The sequence below is a fragment of the Peromyscus maniculatus genome, chromosome 13, assembly GCF_049852395.1.
Source record: "Peromyscus maniculatus bairdii isolate BWxNUB_F1_BW_parent chromosome 13, HU_Pman_BW_mat_3.1, whole genome shotgun sequence".
NCBI lineage: Eukaryota > Metazoa > Chordata > Mammalia > Rodentia > Cricetidae > Peromyscus > Peromyscus maniculatus.
Genome location: NC_134864.1, coordinates 36,100,678 through 36,120,858, shown reverse-complemented (window position 1 = coordinate 36,120,858; position 20,181 = coordinate 36,100,678). Strand labels below are relative to the sequence as shown.

General features: G+C 41.5%; 1 protein-coding gene across 5 annotated transcripts in view; it reads left to right on the top strand.

The window, feature by feature from the left end:
* The window catches only part of Acsl3 (acyl-CoA synthetase long chain family member 3), a 55,730-nt gene that overhangs the window by 34,708 nt on the left and 841 nt on the right, over positions 1 to 20,181 (top strand). For all 5 annotated transcript variants that reach the window (XM_076549984.1, XM_076549987.1, XM_016009868.3 and 2 more), the window contains 12 exons: positions 2,955 to 3,132; positions 5,411 to 5,520; positions 7,534 to 7,672; positions 8,015 to 8,165; positions 9,230 to 9,353; positions 9,921 to 9,992; positions 10,386 to 10,525; positions 12,635 to 12,807; positions 14,505 to 14,579; positions 16,141 to 16,332; positions 17,048 to 17,162; positions 19,124 to 19,281. In XM_076549984.1, the coding sequence (XP_076406099.1) occupies positions 2,955 to 3,132; positions 5,411 to 5,520; positions 7,534 to 7,672; positions 8,015 to 8,165; positions 9,230 to 9,353; positions 9,921 to 9,992; positions 10,386 to 10,525; positions 12,635 to 12,807; positions 14,505 to 14,579; positions 16,141 to 16,332; positions 17,048 to 17,162; positions 19,124 to 19,281 (1,627 nt within the window). The remainder of the gene's footprint in view (positions 1 to 2,954; positions 3,133 to 5,410; positions 5,521 to 7,533; positions 7,673 to 8,014; positions 8,166 to 9,229; positions 9,354 to 9,920; positions 9,993 to 10,385; positions 10,526 to 12,634; positions 12,808 to 14,504; positions 14,580 to 16,140; positions 16,333 to 17,047; positions 17,163 to 19,123; positions 19,282 to 20,181) is intronic.

Sequence of the window (20,181 nt, the reverse complement as noted above, 5' to 3'; positions counted from 1 at the left end):
CACATAGGAATGATGGAGAGATGAGTAGTGGAAAGAGGGCGAGTGAGAGAACTTTTGGTTTGGGACTTGCTGAGTTTGGTCTCTGTTAGATACCTTGTTGAACAAGTGCAAACAGGTGGCTGTAGTGGAGGTGGGAATTTGAGGAGCTGTTTGAAGCAGTCCTTGGGAGTCTGGCTTTTCTCAGGGACATCCAACCATGTGGACTGCAGAATGTGAGTACCGGTGTATGTGGCTTATTCAGTTTGGTGGTAGGAGGTTTGAGAGTGTCTGTTTAATTCCTGATGGTTTAGTGAGGTGGGCGACGATGATGTCTCCAGTTAGAGGGAGGGTATTTAAAGAGAGGAAAACCTTACAGTTATTAGAGGATGGGAAAATGAGTAACTGGGCAAGTGTCTTAGACTCTGGGCTGATGAAATCTGTGGTCCTGCATTTAGTGAGGTTCATGTTCTTCTGCAGCAGTGTTTAATGGTGTAGGCAGAGGGTTAAATTAATGAGCTTAGTTTTGGGTTAGCCATAGAGACAGTTAGGATTAGAAACTGCAGGATGAGCCAGATACGGATGGGTAGACAGTGTCCACAAATTTGTGACTAAGATAATTAATTAGGACACTCAGTGCCTTAAATAATGAAACCAGGTTTCCCTAAAATTTTTTTTTTTTTTGTTTTTTTTGAGACAGGGTTTCTTTGTAGCTTTGGAGCCTGTCCTGGAACTCACTCTGTAGCCCCAGGCTGGCCTCCAACTCACAGAGATCCACCTGCTTCTGCCCCCGAGTGCTGGGATTACAGGCGTGCGCCACCAGTGCCTGGCTATATTTTCTTTTTTACTTTCTTCCTTCCTTCCTTGGAGACAGGGTCTCGCTATGTAGCCTTGACTGTTCTGGAACTCAGTGTAGACCAGGCTGGTCTTGACTTTAGAGAGATCTGCTTGCATCTGCCTCCTGGGTGCTAGGATTAAAAGTGTGTGCCAGCTAGGCCCAGCTAGTTCTTTTTTTTTTTTTCCCTTTCCTTATTCCCCCCCACTCCCACTCCTTCCTTTGTGGCCTGAATTTTCATTATGTAGCCTGGGCTGGCCTAAGATTCAAGGCAATCCTTTCCTTCAGCCAGCTGAGTACTGGGATTATAGACATGGGCACTTGAATTAAATTTTAGAATTTCATTTCTTTGTGAGATGGTGGTATCATCACATGAGTTTATATACTTGGGTTGTATATTAAGTGATTGTTTTTCCATGTTCTTAGACAATGGTAAAGCTGGTCATTTAGGTTTAGAATCTAGGCAGGTGCCCCATTTCTATCTTGGAGTTTATAGTTCTTAGTAACTATAATCCGGTTCCCGCACATTTTAGCCAAATTCTCATCTATCTTCTCACCCACACAGAGCTCCTTTTGAAGTCATTGGAGCTCCCATGCTGAGCATTTCCTGGGGGTGCAGAGCAAGGTGAGAGTTTGGGACTGCTCCAGTTAAAGAAGTGTAATCTTAGATCTATACTGACTAGAACACCAGAGGGCACCATTTATTCCTTCATCGATCTAGCCTCTTAGGGAACATTGCATTTTTAGAAATAAATGTGTTCAGATGGTTTTGATTTTAAATTTTTTTTAAAGATATATTTATTTATTATGTATACAGTGTTCTGTCTGCATGTATGTCTGCAGGCCAGAAGAGGGCACCAGATCTCATTACAGATGGTTGTGAGCCACCATGTGGTTGCTGGGAATTGAACTCAGGACCTGGAAGAGCAGTCAGTGCTCTTAACCTCCAAGCCATCTCTCCAGCCCCCTTGATTTTAAATTTTAATTTTATGTGTATGAGTGTTTTTGCCTGCTTGTGTGCCAGGGCCTGTGGAGGCCAGAAGTGGGTGTTGATTGCATCCTCTGGACCTGGAGTTACAGATGATTGTGAGCCGCCATGTGGGTCTAGGGACTCACACCAGGGTCCTCTGGAAAAGCAGTCTCTGGGCTATCTCTCTAGTCCCTGTGCAGATGATTTTTAAGATGCTTGAGACATAGATTAACACAGCCATGCTTAGATTTGTAGTTTGCTTTTTGTTCAGTTTTTACAAATAATGGGGAAATCCTGATTGATTGTCTTTAAGTTGAAAATCCTTAAAGACAGAAATGTGTTAACCAGCTTTAAAAGAAGCTTATTATTATTAATGTAAGCTTGGGTAACCTGCACTTCTGACAAATCCAAATAAAATACTATGGGCTGGTTAAGTATTGGAGGCTTAAACAGAGGGATTGTGAATAATATAACTCAGTCTCCACGTAGTTGTAGAGAGACTTTGTACTTTATCATGATGGATAATTATTCAAATTAAATGGCCATAAATATTTCTATGAACTTGGGCAGTCGGGTAACATTCTAGCTATACTATCTGTTTTTGAAATCCAAAAATTCTCATGTAGAGAATAAGTCAATTTTTTTCTCTAAACAAATTATTAGTATAGGGCCATTTGCCTAGGGAATTGACCTTTGTGATTCCTTCAAACATGTTCAGGGTTCTCCCCTGCCTCCATCTTATATAATCCCCAACTCATGGTGACCTCGATCCTTGCACTTGTGAAATGCCAAGATTTCAGGCATGTGCCACCATACCAGCTTGTCTTTTTGGTTCATTAAAATAAGGCCACACTGCATAAAATAGTGCCTTACTGTATAACTCTGCTGGTCTTGAGCTACATAGATCCTGATGTTTTAGCTCAATTCTGAATAATTTGGAAAACCAGAAATAAAGCCAACTCCCAATTCTGTCATAGTTAAGCGCTAACATGGGATTTGGGTTGTCGTAGACCATGTCACAAAGCTATATTTTAGAGATACATCTTTACTTGAAGCTAATATGTTTTATATTCATATAACTTTCTGGCTATATAAAGTTTGAAATTTGCTTCCTACAAAATAGTATTTTGGCCATGTTAAAAAATATTTGTGTTTTATACTTTGTTTTATCAGGTTATTCTGGGGCACTATAATTGGCTTTCCTATGAAGATGTCTTCATTCGAGCCCTTGACTTTGGAAATGGGTTGCAGATGTTGGGCCAGAAACCAAAGACCAACATCGCCATCTTCTGTGAGACCAGGGCTGAATGGATGATTGCCGCACAGGCCTGTTTCATGTATAACTTCCAGCGTACGTATGGATGACACTTTTTAAAAGAATGGTTCTTTTTTGTTCTTTTGTTTTTGAGACAGTCTCTACATAGCCTTGGCTGCTCTGGAACTCATTGTGAGGTCACCAGGCTGACCTCAAACTCAGAGATCCACCTGTTTTTGCCTGCTGAGTGCTGGGAGTAGAGGTCTTTGCCACCACACTTGGCCCTACAATAATATTTAAGAGAGAGGTTAACATTCTGATACCATTTTTTTCCTTTATCTACTTAGTGGAGGGGTGTTTGCTAGGGCTCAGATACTCATTCATTCATTTGTCTATTTTGAAAAAAAGAATCAGTTTGGGAAGAAACCCTGCTGTAACTAGAGTTTTCCTGCCTGGCCCACAGTCAGGACAAATCTCTGTCACCCGCCAGTCCCACAGCTGCTCAGACCCAACCAAGTAAACACAGAGACTTCTATTGCTTACAAACTGTATGGCCGTGGCAGGCTTCTTGCTAACTGTTCTTATATCTTAAATTAATCCATTTCCATAAATCTATACCTTGCCACGTGGCTCATGGCTTACCAGCATCTTCACATGCTGCTTGTCATGGTGGCGGCTGGCAGTGACTCCCTCCACCTTCCTGTTCTCAGTTCTCCTCTCTGTTAGTCCCGCCTATACGTCTTGCCTGGCCACTGGCCAATCAGTGTTTTATTTATTGACCAATCAGAGCGATTTGACATACAGACCATCCCACAGCACCCTGCTGGTCAGATGTTAAGGGGGGGTTCTGCATCTGGAAAGCTAGACCTAACTTATAGGGTCCATTATTGGCTACCATCCCTTAGGGACCTTTTTGAACCTACTGCCATTTTGTTAATCCACTTCTGCTAGTAGCTACAGTTAACCTCTAGAATAATACATCCTTGTTGTAACGTGGTGGACTTCCAAGTACTAGGTTACACGATGAAGAAATCTTAGTATTGCTGAAGATTTTCATGGTGACCATGGTGGCTAGCCCTTGCAAAGCAGTCCTGGAAGGTCGGTTGGGAAGTCTTGGTGCCAAAGTCATGGTAAATGAACAGGAAACAAAAACAACGCTTCAGCAGACTTCTTGTTATGAATTCCTCTGGGTTTTTTTTTTTTTTTTTTTGCTTTTCTTAAGAGTTATTTTATTTTATGTGATGGGTGCACATGTTGCTCATGGAGGTCAGAGAGAGCACTGAATTCCCTTGGGACTGGAGATAGCCACCATGTAGGTGCTGGGAATTGAGCGTGGGTCTTCTGCAAGAAGAGCAAGTGCTCTTAGTTAACCTCTGAGCCACCTGTCCCGCAGTCCCCCCTTTTCTTCTTTAGTTGAGACAGGGTGTCACTGTGTTCCCCTAGCTGGCCTGGAGACCAGCTGGCTTTGAACCCTTGAACCCTGCTTGGGATTAAAGACGTGCACTGCTACACGCAGGCAACTTCTGCTTTGTAAACTAGGGACTGCCTTTGTGTTTCCAAGGTTCGAGTTTACACTTCTTTATTGTTTGTCCTTTTGCTTCTATTTGCAGTCATACGGAAAGTAAAAAAAAAACAAACCCAAAAACCAAAAACACCAATTTTTTTTTGTTTTCATTTTTCAACTGTAGAATAAGCTGTACCACGTATGAATTCCTTAGTTTTTGTTTTTTTGAGCTAGGGTCTCATGTAGCTGGATCAAACTCACTGTGCTGTGTAATGGAGGGTGACATCCAGTCTCTCCTCCCAAGTGCTAGGATTACAGGTGTCACCACTACTCCTGGCTCATGTTATTTGTTGACACGTGATTCTTAAAATCTGACATTCAATGTGCTGTCTTACTGGCTTGTCTAGTGGGTCTCGACCCATTTGAGGGTTGGGGATGGAATGGCCCTTTCATGGTTTGCATAAGACCTTTGGAAAACACACATATTTGCATTATGATTCATAACAGTAGCAAAATTAGTTATGAAGTAGCAATGAAAATAATGTTATAGTTGGGGGTCACCACAACACGAGGAACTGTATTAAAGGGTTACAGCATTAGGAAGGTTGAGAATCACCTGATTAGACTCAAGTGGCTATAGGTCACTTAAATCTTTACTTAGAATACTAGAGACCTTGGGAAGGTTGGAGGAAGGGGAGTAGGTAGGATACTGTAGGGAGTAGTACAGTAGTCATGTTCACAGCCATGCTAGTTTCTCCTCATGGGCTGTGCGTGAGAGCACTCCTTTATGCTTCACGTGCACTTCCAAAGGTGCTGATATGTGGGAAGTGTGCCTTTTTTAACATGTGACCTGTGTTCTTTTCCTCATAGTTGTTACACTGTATGCTACCCTGGGAGGGCCGGCCATTGTTCACGGACTCAATGAGACAGAGGTGACCAACATCATTACTAGTAAAGAACTCTTGCAGACAAAGCTGAAGGTGAGGACCACAGTTAACTCTAGTGTAATCACTTTGACTTTTGCCTTGACCAGTCATACTGGTCCTCGGTTACCTTTGTGAGATTTTGTTCTTTTCGAGTTTGTGTTTCTGGGCTCATGTGCATGCATATGTGTCATGGCATACCTGTGAAAAGTGAGGACAACTGTGGGATTCCCCTGCAGCCTTTACAGCAGGCCAGGAAAAAACAACCCATGAAGAGACAAGAATGAAATTCAGCTCAACCCAATTTTATTGTATCCAGTGCTGGACCAGGACTTGTAGAGAGTCTGGCTCAGATCATTTTACTTTAGCACAGCACAAATGTATTCAGATAACTCAGTCCCGAGTGCACAACAATTTAAGACATGTTTACGTTGAGATTCCTTACAAAGTCCATCTGGCTTCTTTCACAAGAATGGGTACTGTTGACTCAGAGATAGTGCCCCAGATTTAGGGTCTAGGGAGCTTGTTTGAACTCAGCATAATGCTTATGGGTGTCGGGATTGGCCTGGCCTAAGTTAACATAGAAGTCACTAAGGCTGTTGTAAAGCACAAGTGAGCTCACTCCTGAGAGTGGGTTTATGGTCTAAAAGCAGTGCTCAGGATTTAGGGGAAAGGTTTTGGACAAGTAAAAACATCAAGTCTGGGAGATAAGGCAGAGCCTGTGTCCTCAGACAGCAAAGGATCGCCAGGTTGTAAAACTGCATCATTCCTGGCATTCCAGGAAGAGCAGCTGCGCACCTCATTCCATTGAAGAGGTGAGCTGTGTGTTTAGCTTTCCTGGCTCCTCCAGTGCTTATCTGTGTGCACAGGACTTTTTGTCCTCCACAGACAACCTATAGGAGTCAACTCTGCCTCCATTCACCATGAGATTCCTTGTGGGTTTTGTTGAAGTGTACTTACCTCCTGAGCCATCTTGCTGGTCCCTCAACATTTTGTATTTCATGTGGATAGGTGTTTTGCCTACATTCATGTATATGTACCATGTAGGTCAAGTGAAATGCTTGCATTCGTAAGCACGAGGACCTGAGTTTGATTATAATAAGTGTGGTGGTATCTGCTTACAATCCCAGCACTGTGTGAGTGGAATAGGTGGATCCCCGAGGCTTATATTTGTCATGTTCCAGGCCAGAGCACCCTGTGGGGGAAGGTTTGGAGAGCACAGAATTGTACATAGGCTTCCACAGGTGCACACAAAATCTCAACATGGGGAGATGGAAGTCATCCTCAGCTGCTTAGTAAGATTGAGGCCAACCTAAGGGGCATGAGATTTTTATCTCCTGAAAGGAAGGATGAAAGGAAAAACAAGAGGGAGGGAAGTAGGGAGGGAGAGAAAAAAGAGGAAGTAGGGGAAGAAAGGATTGGAGGGAGGGGTGCTGAGAGGTGTACAGAGTGGTCAGAAGCGGGTGCTGAATCCCTGGAACCAGAGTTACAGGATGCTATTATGGGTGCTCTAGATCACTCTCCAGACCGTGTTCATTTATGAAGCACTGAGTAATGGTTTGCTTGAAGATTTTAAGTACTAAAATGGGAGACATTTTATGAAATAATAGGCAAAGGATTCTTGTAATTTCTAGGCAATTTCCCCTGAAAACATTACTGTCTCAGGCATTCTTTCATTTTTCTTTTTTAGTAAATATACAAGTGATTTTCTCCCTTCTCCCATATGTTCTTGAGAGACTATGGGCTTCCCTATATGTAGTTCAGGTGTTCTGTGTTTATATGTTCATTTTGTGGACCAGTAACGTTGTTGATAAGGATTTTATCAAAGAACAGAGTATACATAATACTACAGGATAGTGAGTGCACCCCCCTCCTCCCTTCCATCCTTTCTACCTACTCACCCCTTCTTCCTTCTCTCCCACCCTCCCTCCCTTCCTTCCCAGTCCCGCCACTTAACTTTCTTGGGACAGGAAGTCAATTGGTCACTCCATGTAGTAGCTACTGTCATGCATTTGAACTAGACACTCAAACATGGTTAACACATGATGGTGACTGTTGGTGTTTCTTCAGGACATAGTCTCTTTGGTCCCACGTCTGCGGCATATCATCACTGTTGATGGGAAGCCTCCAACCTGGTCTGAGTTCCCCAAGGGCGTCATCGTACACACCATGGCTGCAGTGCAGGCTCTCGGAGTGAAGGCCAACGTGGGTATGTTGTGTGCTCATCATTCCATGTGTGCATTCTCTGCTTCTTCTCTAGAACCAACCAGAGGTTTGATCCTGGACTTAGATCACACATCAGCTTTCTAGACTGTCAACTGTAGAAACGGGATCTTCTACAAGTACTTTTATCTAGCCTTTAAAGAAAGACTGAAGGAAAATGCCAGCATTTCCTCATTACTGTTCTTTAAATGTTTGTCCCAGTATTGTTTATCCCTCCTTATGTGTTGGCTGTTGTTTATTTTGGTTGAATTATATAAATGAGTGAGAAGAAAATTGGTGATATAGCTGAGTTCCTCAGAAGCGTATGTTTTTCTTTTCTTCAATACAGAAAACAAAGCTCACAGCAAGCCAGTGCCCTCAGACATTGCAGTAATCATGTATACAAGCGGGTCCACAGGGATTCCCAAGGGAGTCATGATCTCCCACAGCAACATCATTGCTGCTATAACTGGGATGGCGAGAAGGATTCCGAGTCTGGGGTATGTATGTCATGGTCAAAGAGTCACACTTGTAAAAAGGTTTATTTTAAAGTGTACATGTGTGCATGTGTCTCCCCATCCCTGCCCATGAAGCTGGAGCTGTGAGTGCCCAGCAGAGGTGTTGAGAACCAGACTGAGCTAGCCTGAGTTGTTAACTGCTGAGCCGTCTCTCCAGCCTCTCAAAGTAGTTACAATCAAGTAATTTTAAATGATAGTTCAGTGGTTGATATTTTAACGATGCAAAGTTCAACTGACTTTGTAGTTTTAAATACCCTAAATTTAAATTGTTTCAGTCAGGTAGGATTGCTTCCTGATGTACATAGTCATTTTTATATGTCAAGTACAGTCCTGGTGGGCAGAGAGGTATTGTAGTCAACTGATTGGATTCTGGGAGTGGGGTGGGCAAAGAAATGACCGAAGGAACCAGACGGGGTGAGAGGAGTTGAGACGGTACTTCAGAGATGAAATCTGTCCTGATGCCTGAGCTGGGACACTGCTCTGCTCTTCTCTTGCCCTTATGCACAGACAGACAGACATTCAGACACATGCACTTAGCTGTGGGACTGAGTTTGGGAGTAGAGCTGGAAAACGCAGCAGCACTTTCCCTGTGGACTTTGCTTAGTTGCTCTTCATGATGTAGATGCAGGGCCATTTCTTGAAAACTGGACGAATGCACATATTGTCTTGCATACGAAGGACCCATCTCCTGGAACAGGCATCTGTTCTGTGAGTGTCACAGTAGGTGCCTACCATCTCAAAAGGGCATCTCCTATGGTGACATCCTGCCGTTGAAAAGACCCACTAACTAGGCCCTTCTTTTGCCTTAGCACTTTGCTTCCGCAAGAGACCACATTCTGAAAGTGCCTACTTGTGTGTTTTTGGATTGAACTGTAGTGTTTTTTTTTTTTTTGTTGTTGTTGTTTGTTTGTTTGTTTGGTCTGTCGTCTCTGCACCCTATCAGCAGGGAGCTTCGATGGGTGCATAGCTGTTCCTCTGTGTATCTGGAAGCCTGCTGTGTGCTGGAGAACTCCATCACCGTTGCTTTTATCTGTCTTTCCTTTCAGAGAGGAAGATGTATACATTGGATATTTGCCCCTGGCCCATGTTCTAGAATTAAGTGCCGAGCTTGTGTGTCTTTCTCATGGATGCCGAATTGGCTACTCTTCACCACAGACTTTAGCAGATCAGGTAAATTAAGTATTTGTGGTTTGATATACTAAAACATATTTTTAACATTTCTTTTCCTATCAGTTTATAATATATTTATTATTATTATTATTATTATTATTATTATTGGTTTTTTGAGACAAGGTTTCTCTGTGTAGCTTTGGGAGCCTATTTTGGAACTTGCTCTGTAGACCAGGCTGGCCTCGAACTCACAGATCCACTTACCTCTGCCTCCCAAGTGCTGGGACTAAAGACATGTGCCACCACCACCTGGCCTTGTTAATTATTTTGAAATAGACCTTTTAGAATATAAATACATTGAAAGGATAAGTTTATCTTATTATTTGCCTTTGAGCTAAGAATGCCATCCAGTTTTTAAGTTAGATTTTGTTGTTGTTTTTGGTTTTAAGACAAGATTTCTCTATGTAGCCTTGGCTGTCCTAGAACTTGCTCTGTAGATCATGCTGGCCTTAAACTCACAGAGATCTACTTGCTTCTGCCTCCCTTGTGCTGGGGTTAAATGTTTGTACCACTACCAACTGACTAAAGTGAAAGATCTTTATATAGGTTATTTTTTATGTTTTGTAGTCTTCAAAAATTAAAAAAGGAAGCAAAGGGGACACATCCATGTTGAAGCCAACGCTGATGGCCGCTGTCCCGGTAAGAACTGCCTGTTGTTCAGTACTGAGCGGTCCAGAAGTGCTGTCTGTCAGCCACGGGTCATGGAGTGATAATTGTGACTCTGCTTACTTAAGAGTTTTTAGTTCTGATAGACTGTATCGTTAACATGACTTAGTATCTTGGCAGTAAGGTGCCGGAGTGGGTCAAGTGCTTGTTATATAAATCTGAGGACCTGAATTCAGTTCCTAGAACCCACATAATGGTGAAAGAGGAGACTCAACTCTGTATAGTTGTCCTCTGACCTCCTCTACATACGCACCATGGCACATGCACCCCCAAAACTGCCCTATATCATATATATGATAATTAGAAGTATTAATCCTAAAATATGAAGATTGCTTATATAATTAATGAACTTGTTTATACATCTAGGAAATCATGGATCGGATCTACAAAAATGTCATGAATAAAGTGAATGAAATGAGTAGTTTTCAACGAAACTTGTTTATTTTGGCCTATAATTACAAGATGGAACAGATTTCAAAAGGGTGTAGTACTCCACTGTGTGACCGGTGAGTAAAGCCACTTCTCTGTTAACGCCAGTTCACTTGGACAGTCGAGGGAAGTGAGGCATAAATAAGTAGTACGTTTACTTTAGCATGGGTGTGATGGCACAAGACCTGAAATTTGGGAAGTGAGGGAGGAGTATCTAGAGCCCAAGGCTGATGAGGGCTGCAGATGTCATTCAGCATTACCGCAGAAAGGATGAACAACAGCGCCACCTTCTGGCCTCTATGTGTGGGCACACACGATCTTAAAAAAAGTCCAAGGCTAGCCTGGGCTCCGTGGCAACCCATTTTGGGCTGTGTAGCAAGAAATTCATTTGAAAAGTCAAAGGGACTGTAACAATCCATCCTGCATAAGAACTGGAAAATTTTCAGTTATCATTTTTCTGTGTTTAATATTGTACTTATATTTTTAAAGACATAAGTTTCAAAACTATTTTACAATGTATTTGGATGTGCATATTGCTGAAAATTATTAACTTTTATTTTTAAAGTTTTAAGAGATTTTTTCCCATACACTTCACCTATATTTTATAGTGTTAATAGAGTAGTACTAATTAGTTTGAAAATTATAAAGTGAAAATAGGTTTTTTGTTTGTTTACCAAGACAGGGTTGGCTGTCCTGGTGGAAATTACTCTGTAGATCAGGCTGGCCTTGAACTCACGGAGATCTGCCTGCTGCTGCCTCCCAAGTGCTGGGATTAAAGGCGTGCGCCGCCGCCGCCTGCCTATATGTTTAATTTTTTTTTTTTTTTTTTGGGTTGGGAATATAAAGATAGTTTTCCGATGCCTTACATTATCTATTTTAGGAAGATATGTAGGTTGATAATGGAAAATCTGATACATTTTTTTTTCTTTTTGAAGATAGGATCTCCCTTCTGAGTGCTCAGGTTAAGAGACTGGATAGCTCACTTGGCAGAGCATCAGTCTTAAGGTGTATGCCACCAATCCTGGCTAATTCAACTAATAAAAAATGATTGACACATATCTTCATCCTTTTCAAAATGTTAACAGACGTCAGTTTCCATAGCCTTGGAGCCTAACCCTAGGGTGTGCTTCTCGGGAAGAAGCACCACCACTAAGCTACATTCCCAGCCTCCAGCCTTGCCTCTTACTTGAGTATGTCAGAAACATATCAAATAGATATTTGAAATACTTTCTTTTAAAAATTTCTCCCAGATAATTTGCCATATTTTTAAAACTAGAATAAACATTTCAAAGCTTGTATTAGATAGAGTTTTAAAGAGGTTGCTATATAGAAAATATGCATAAGCTGGGTGGTGGTGGAGCACACCTTTAATCCCAGCACTCGGGAGGTAGAGCCGGGAGGATCTCTGTGAGTTTAAGGCCAGCCTGGTCTACAGAGCAGGATTCAGGACATGCACCAAAACTACACAGAGAAACCCTGTCTCAAAACAAACAAAAAAAGCATAAATTTCTAATGAATAAATACAAGCAGAGAATTAACTTGCTTTTAATAAATTATTTGAAGATGTGATATATGAATTTATCATAACATTCTCTGATCATTAAAAAATCTATTACTATAAACAATTTAATATGCCAGTTTTATATTTGAATATTACATGCAAAATAACTGAGAAGAAACGACATTTTCTTTGCTGCTTGTACCATTAATATTTAAGACAGAATTGCTTAAGATAATCTCTTTAATTGACTGTATCATTGATTACTTAATCTCCAAAGCTCCATATAACAAAACTGAGAGATTAAAGATTTGGAAAATCTCATTCTGTTGGCTTAGTTCTTTTTCTGTGTATGTAAAGGCACATGGCCAAGGCAGTTTATAAAAGAAAGCATGTAATTGGGGGCTTGCTTACAGCTTTAGAGGGTGTAGTCCATGGCCACCATAGCAGGGAGCATGGCGGCAGGCAGGCAGGCAGGACCCACTGGTCACTGGGACAGTAGCTGAGAGCTCACATCCTAATCCGAAGGCAGCAGGTGGAGGAGCCCCCTGGGAATGGTGCTAATCCTCCTAGACGGTTCCAACAGTGGGGAACCAGACGTTCAAGTATCTGAGCTTGTGCAGCCCATTTTCATTCAGATTACCACTCTGCTTTAAAACGTCTTAGAATTTTCTATTGATATTTTTAGCTTTGTTTTCCGGAATGTTCGAAAGCTGCTGGGTGGAAATATTCGTCTTTTATTGTGTGGTGGTGCTCCACTCTCTGCAAAGACGCAGCGATTCATGAATATCTGTTTCTGCTGTCCTGTTGGCCAGGGGTATGGACTCACGGAATCAACTGGGGCCGGAACGATTACAGAAGGTAGGCACTGTCATCTGAGATGTCCCCTGTGTGCCTAGCCGAGGCTGGAGTACAATACAGCATAGCTTCCCCCCGCCCCCCAATTTGATATGAATTGTTTTGTAAAAATACATGAGCAATCAAGCTTTCCAGGTTTTAAATAATAGAATGGTGATTAACTCTGGGTACTGTAATTATTGATAGATATTCATCTACTAGAGCTTTTCGTATTATATATTGTCATATGATATTGAATATTCTGGGAAAGAAGTTTTCCAAGAAGCATTGTTTTGTACATTTATTTTGTCCCAGCAGTTATATAGACTAGTGTTTTGTGTGTTTTTTTTTTTTTTCTAGTCATTTGGGTAGCGCAGCTCAGACTTAGAAATGTTTATGGGACTATATATGTGTAGAGAGAAACTGGAGGCAGGTCTAGACACTGCTGGAGCTTACCCCAGTGAGGTGGTAAGTGGTGTGGAGGGGAATCCACTACCCTCAGTGCTTCAGGTGGACCCAGCATGCTCTGTGCCTCCCTTCATAGAAGAGCTGTTTTGTTCCCGGTACTGGAAAAATGGATGCTTCTACCCCATTTTCAGACACTGAACTTGTCAGCTGAGCATTTCTTGGGCTTGTTGTGAGTCTTCAACGGGCCAGCCACTCTTCTTTACTTACTTTGCGTTACTTCTTCATCTCTCTGCTCTTAAGTTTGGTCTTTGTATTTCTGAAAGCTATTTGCAAGTCCTTGTTTTCAAGGAATCAATTACAAATGCATGTACATGCAATTTCTTCTTTGAATCTTTATTTTTCTTTCAGCCAGGCTCTCACTTAGTAGCCCAGGGCTTCAGTTCCATAGACTTTTTATCTTAGTCTCCTCAGTGGTGGGGTTACAGATGTGAGCCACCACATGTGACATAAATAAATCTTAATGTGTTAAATATCAACCTTTTATTTCTGGTATTTGAATGGTCTTTGTTGAGGAATCACAGTGTACTAATAATCCATCATTCTGGGGTTTTGCTCCTAGATCTTGGGAGCTAGCATCAGTTTTCTTCTGGCTTCCAGCGTAACTATGAATTTTAGTAGGGTGTGATAGCTAAAATCGAAATAGTGATATGGGGAAAGGTGGGTGGGAGAGGTCGTTAGCATCACAGTGCTGTGAGACCTAACAAGGAAGAGGAGCAGGTATAAGCTGTTGTGTCCCACTGTCCTGTAAGATAGGGACTCCCAGCTATGAACTAGGCAGCCAGTCCTGAGTGAGCTAGGTCTGTATGTGAGGGCGTGTGATGGGCAGAGTCTGGGGACTTAGAGTAGGCGTGCCTGATTTCACAGGACTCTCAGCTGCTAATGTAGAGTCCAAGCCATATGAAACTTCTCTTTTTCAATGGTTGTAAGAGGTGACCCTCTAAGAGAAGGCTATGCCCATGTACCTGGTGTGTTTCACTTTCTGAGGGCCTCTCTTTCTCGTAACTCTTTTGCTTAAACTCTGTTTGAACATTTCTTTAGTAAACTCCAAACTATGCTTCATAAACACAACAAGTGAAATCAGTTTCAGTGTACCTGTGCTGAGCAGAGCAAGCGTCCTGTGGCTTGCTTCTGTTTGTGAGGGTTCTCTTGGGGATGGGGGCGGCTGTCTAAGGTTTAGGATAAATCGTTATTTTAAATCACTTAGGAAAAGGAAGGACTTGATTAACTAGCCTTCAAATACTTTTTCTTCTTAGTGTGGGACTACAATACCGGCCGAGTGGGAGCACCATTAGTTTGCTGTGAAATCAAATTGAAGAACTGGGAGGAAGGTAACAGCTTCCTTTAGTCACAGAACATTAACTTGTGTAAGACGGAAATGAGAAATGCACTCCATTTCCTTTTGTTGCATAGTTTAGAATGTAAAATTCTAAGTGTTCATTCTGTTGATTATATTACCTGTGTTTTATCTAGAGCTGAGTAGTTGTACTTAATTTGCAAGCTTTAGAACTGATTCTGAAGAATTGAATTATTTTTATTTTGCTTACTATTTGCGTGTGTGTGTGTGTGTGTGTGTGTGTGTGTGTGTGTGTGTGTGTGTGTGTGTGTGTGTTCGTTCGTTCGTTCATGTGTGTAGGCTAGATATCAGTCTTGGTCTTGGGTGTCATTCTTCAGGAGCCTTGTCTACCTTATTTTCTGAAACCGAGACTGTGGGTTAGGCTAGACTGACCGGCCAATGAGCCCCAGGAATCTGTCTCTGCCTCCTGAGGACTGAGATGACAAGCCTATGCACCATGCCTGCCTTTTTAAATAGGATTTTTGGCAGTTGACCCCAGGTCTTCTACTTGCACAGTAAGCTCTTTACTGACTCAGCAGTCTCCCTAGTCCTTGCTTATCATTTTATTACATAAATTACATAAAGTAAAAATGGTAGCAGAAAGTTGAGAACTGTGCTAAGTGAATAGTGTTCACATAATGCACTCGTGCGCATGCACAGAGTCACATGGCGGGTAGGGGAGACGGGAGGGAGAAGAATATAAAAAAGTGGTCATAATTTTACTTTGTAGAAGAAAAAAACCAAAAATCCATTTCCTTTTCCCTGTGGGCTTCAAAGTTTTTTTTTTTTGAAGGAAAAATTTCACTATAATTCTTTAAGTTTGTTGTTTATTCTATTTAAAATAAAAATCACTGTAAAATGTTTGTGTCATATCAAAGCATATAGATTATCTGTGATTTATTGGAACATCACCTTCTTTCTAAAGATTCTAAGGTTCTTATAAAATTTCTCATCTTTTTGCAGAAGTTAGAAAAATATTCAATGAAGCTTAAGCTCAGAATCTTTCTGAAATTATTTGAAAGAACAAACGTCTAAGTATATAATAGTGTGATTTTATGAAGGGATTTGTTCTATTCTTTTATCATTTTGCTAGCATGATTGAGTATAAACTTTGTAATTATTGTTTTTTTTTCCCCTTCCATTCCTTTTTTTTTTTTTTTTTTTTGAGACAGGCTTTCTTTGTGTAACAGCCCTGGCTGTCCTGGTACTCACGCTGCAGCCCAGGCTGGCCTTGAACTCACAGAGATCTGCCTGTGTCTGTCTCTGAAATGCTGGGATTAAAGGCTTAAGACACCACTGCCTGGCTAAAACTTTGTAATTATTTTACATAGTAGGTGGAGAGTGCTGAAATTTAGAATGTGCTTTTTTCTTGGAATCGTAGCTTAAGAGCATGGTTACTTATTATTGAACAACTGAGCTTTGTCTCTAGCTTATTGATAAGGTTTAGCCACAGTGTCTACTTCATTGTTCTTGGCACTCTAATTGGTTAAAAGAAGATGTGTACTTTGAAACTAATAGTTTTGAATTTTTTTGTAATACCTCTATGGTTTATTTAGGTGGCTATTTTAATACTGATAAACCACATCCCAGAGGTGAAATCCTTATTGGTGGCCAAAATGTGACAATGGGGTACTACAAAAATGAAGCAAAAACGAATACTGATTTCTTTGAAGATGAAAATGGCCAGCGGTGGCTCTGCACTGGAGACATTGGAGAGTTCGACCCTGATGGTTGTCTGAAGATTATTGGTGAGTTTAGTCCATTCTTTCTTTTTTTTTTTTAGATTCTCTCTCTCTCTCTCTTTTTTTTTTTTCTCCAGTTTCTCTGTGTAGCTTTGCGCCTTTCCTGGAACTCACTCTGTAGCCCAGGCTGGCCTCAAACTCACAGAGATCCGCCTGCCTCTGCCTCCCAAGTGCTGGGATTAAAGGCGTGCGCCACCACCACCCGGCTTAGGTTATCTTATTTTATATTACGTGGATGACTGTTTTGCCTACATATATGTTTGTGCACTAGATGTGTGCATAATGTCCACTGAGGTTAGAAGGAAGTGTTAATCCTCTGGAACAGAAGTTACAGTTGCTTGTGAGCCACCATGTGGGTGCTGGGAATGTCCTCTGTCAGAGCAGTACATGATCTTAAAAGCTGAGCCATCCTCAGGCCCTGAATTCTTTCTTGAAAGTGAGTTTTTCTCAGATGCCTTTACAAAGAGGTGCCCGTGTTTAGAGAGACTCTTTAACAGTGAAGGAGCTTATCTCTGTAATAATAGGGCGGGCTCTTATATCATCCTCCAAATACAACATTTTAAAGAGGGACCAAGTGTTCCTAAAGCTTGACACATTCTGGATGAGGTTGTAAAAGCTCTTTAGCCACAGATTTGTAACTTAGTTATTCTCCATGACAGTATTTCTATGTGCTTAAGGTGTTCTGTACTGTTCTCAATGTTTCTGCCTTTGTTCTGTGCAGATCGTAAAAAGGACCTTGTGAAACTACAGGCAGGAGAGTATGTGTCTCTTGGGAAAGTAGAGGCAGCTTTGAAGAACCTTCCATTAATAGATAACATCTGTGCGTATGCAAACAGGTAAGCACATGGAGTCTTGGCAGAGTGTATAGGAGTTGATGCGTGTGCCATGAGCAGTTTGCAGCCCATATGAACTGCTTGTGAGATCACTCTGGGAACTCTTGTGATTCATGGGCCCCCAGGTAGTGAGCTGGCACTTCCTTCCCTGTGGTGCTCTCCTCTTCATCTTCTGTGTCTGTGCGCTGCTTTCCATCTCTCTGTAAGTGTCCTGAGTGACAGAGTTTAGGAAAAGAAATTCTTCCTGCTGCCTTCCCTGCACAGGGACTAGGGGAGTAAGCAGTGTCTTCCTGCAGGCCCGCCTTTCCTTCTTCCTGACCTCTGGCCGTGGCTAACCACAGCCTCGCAGCCTCCTCACAGCCCATGGCAGCATTGGCAGCAGGGAATGGAAGTTCATGTTTAGGAACCTAGAGCTGTGTTGAAGTGTGATGGAGAGTAGACCTGACTACAGAAGTTACAGGAATTGTAATGGCGTGACAATTGCAGAGTTAGAAAGAATTGTAGTCAAGTGACAGTTCTCCAGTGATCATGGTTCCTTATCTGTGGGTAAGCCTAGAAACCTGTCTGTAGCAGTTGATACAGTTATGGGTGTCATAGGAAAATCAACTTAGAAGTAGACCTTGGGGTGTACCCCAAGTAGTAGTTAAGCTTCTGGTGGAGTAGTTAGTTGTCTTCTGAAATAAATAACTGGGACAAGAAATGTTTCAGATTTTGGAGATGTGGATTTTGTGATTTGGGACAGGGTCTCTCTACATAGCCCTGACTGTCTTGGAACTCACTGTGTAGTCTAGGCCACCCTTGACCTCTGCCTCCCAAGTGCTGCTGGAATTAATGACATGCACTGCCACACCCATTCCAAGATGGTGGATTCTTAAAATATTTGTCTAGACTTGACCAGTTAGCACATGGGCACTGAAATCAGCCATTTGTTTCCTTCAGCATTGTTTCAGAGCTGGGTTTTATTTATTTAAGAATAACTCCAAACCTGGCAGTGGTGACACACACTTGAATCCCAATACTAGAGAGGCAGAGGCAGGTGAATCTCTGAATTCCAGGCCAGCCTGCTTTACAAAGTGAGTTCCAGGACAGCCAGAGCTATTACACAAAGAAACCCTGTCTGGGGAAAAAACAAAACAAAACAAAACAAAACAAAACAAAAAAACCACACAAACAAACACAACAAAAAACTCCAAATGTTTCCTCTCTTCATGATGCTGTTATTTTTTCAGGTTCAGGCTGGCTTTGAATTCATGGCAGTCCTCTGCCTTAGCCTCTCTGGGGCGGGGTCCACAGGCTTTCTGCCCAGCAAGCATACTGTTTTATACTGTTGTCTGTTTTTCAAAACAATGCCTGTCTTTGTGCATACCAAGTTCCTTTGGTAATACAAATTCTTCATCAGAAGAAAATGAGCATCTTTGAAGGACTCCCTCCCTCCCTCCCTCCCTCCCTCCCTCCCTCCCTCCCTCCCTCCCTCCCTCCCTCTGTCAAGGCAGGGTTTCTCTGAGTAGCCCTGGGTGTTGTGAACTCACTCTGTAGACCAGGCTGCCTGCTTCTTCCTGAGTGTTTGGATAAAAGGCATGCCCTGGCTCATCACAAGATTTTGACTTGTTGCTACATTTTTTTTAGAAACGTAATTTACAGGTTTTGCTTTTTTTATCTTGTTTCCAAGAATTTACTGATCATTTCAAAGAATTGGGAAAAGATTTAATTTTCCTTTAAAAATGTGTACATTACATTACTACTTATAATAGTTAGGCACACTTAGAAGTTATGAAGATTACTTGTAGTGAACTCTGCCAGAGCTCTCAAATGTACTAAGTAGTGAGAGGCATTGCATGAGATAAGTGTGACGATAGTTTTTAATGTATGTTTGTAGTTTTTTCCAATATTAAAGCGCTGGCTACAGTGTGCCAAGGTAATGGGTTACATTAGTGAGCATTAAAGTTATCCTTTCTGTGTTTCAGTTACCATTCTTACGTAATTGGATTTGTTGTGCCAAATCAAAAGGAACTCACGGAGCTAGCTAGAACAAAAGGATTTGAAGGGACTTGGGAAGAGCTGTGTAATAGCAGTGAGATGGAAAATGAGGTCCTTAAAGTGCTTTCTGAAGCTGCTATTTCAGGTGAGTGTTCTGTCTGGTAAACTGATTTCTTAGAACTGAAATGTGAAAAAAAAATGTATTTATTTAACTTGTTATGTTATAAGGGCTGGAATGCAGCCTTTTCAGGCCTCTTTGCAGGACATTGAAGTATTTGCTTCTACTAAACTGACTTTTGTTTGTTTCTTTTTGTTTTTTTTGAGACAGGGTTTCTCTGCTTCCCAAAAGTGCTGGGATTAAAGGTGTATGCCATCACTGCCTGGCCCTAAACTGATTTTTAAAATAAGTTTAAAAAAATTTCTAATTTTCTTTTAATATGTGTGCACGGCACTTTTATAATATGTATGTAGTATGGAGTTTGTCAGTGTCTTAGTGTCTTCCTTTTCTGTTGCTGTAATAAAATACCCAGGAAAAAGGAGGAAAAAGCAACTTAGGAGAAAGTCTGTTTTGGCTCACAGTTCAGTCCAACTTTAATTATCCCGTCTACCTTTTACATTTGGGATTTTTCATTTTCTTACTTCTGTAATCTTACTTTCACTCTAACTCCATGGTGGCTGGGTGGCCTAACATCTTGCTCCCTCTTTTCCTCCCAGATTTCTCCTTCTATTTTCTCTGCCTGCCAGCCCCGCCTATCCTTTCTCCTGCCTTGCTATTGACCATTCAGTTCTTTATTAGACAGTCAGGTGTTTTAGACAGGCAAAGTAGCACAGCTTCACAGCCTTAAACAAAGGCAACATAAACAAATAACACACCCTAAGAGCCTCTCCTCACACTCTCTTTCTCACTTGCATATTCTTATATCATTTATTTAGTTTATTCTCCTATGGATAAATTAATTTGTGAAATGGTTTTTGCTATTTATAGTTCTCATGTGTCAAAAAAACTTGTACGTTTGAAGCTCAGAAGTGAGACGGATACTGGTGG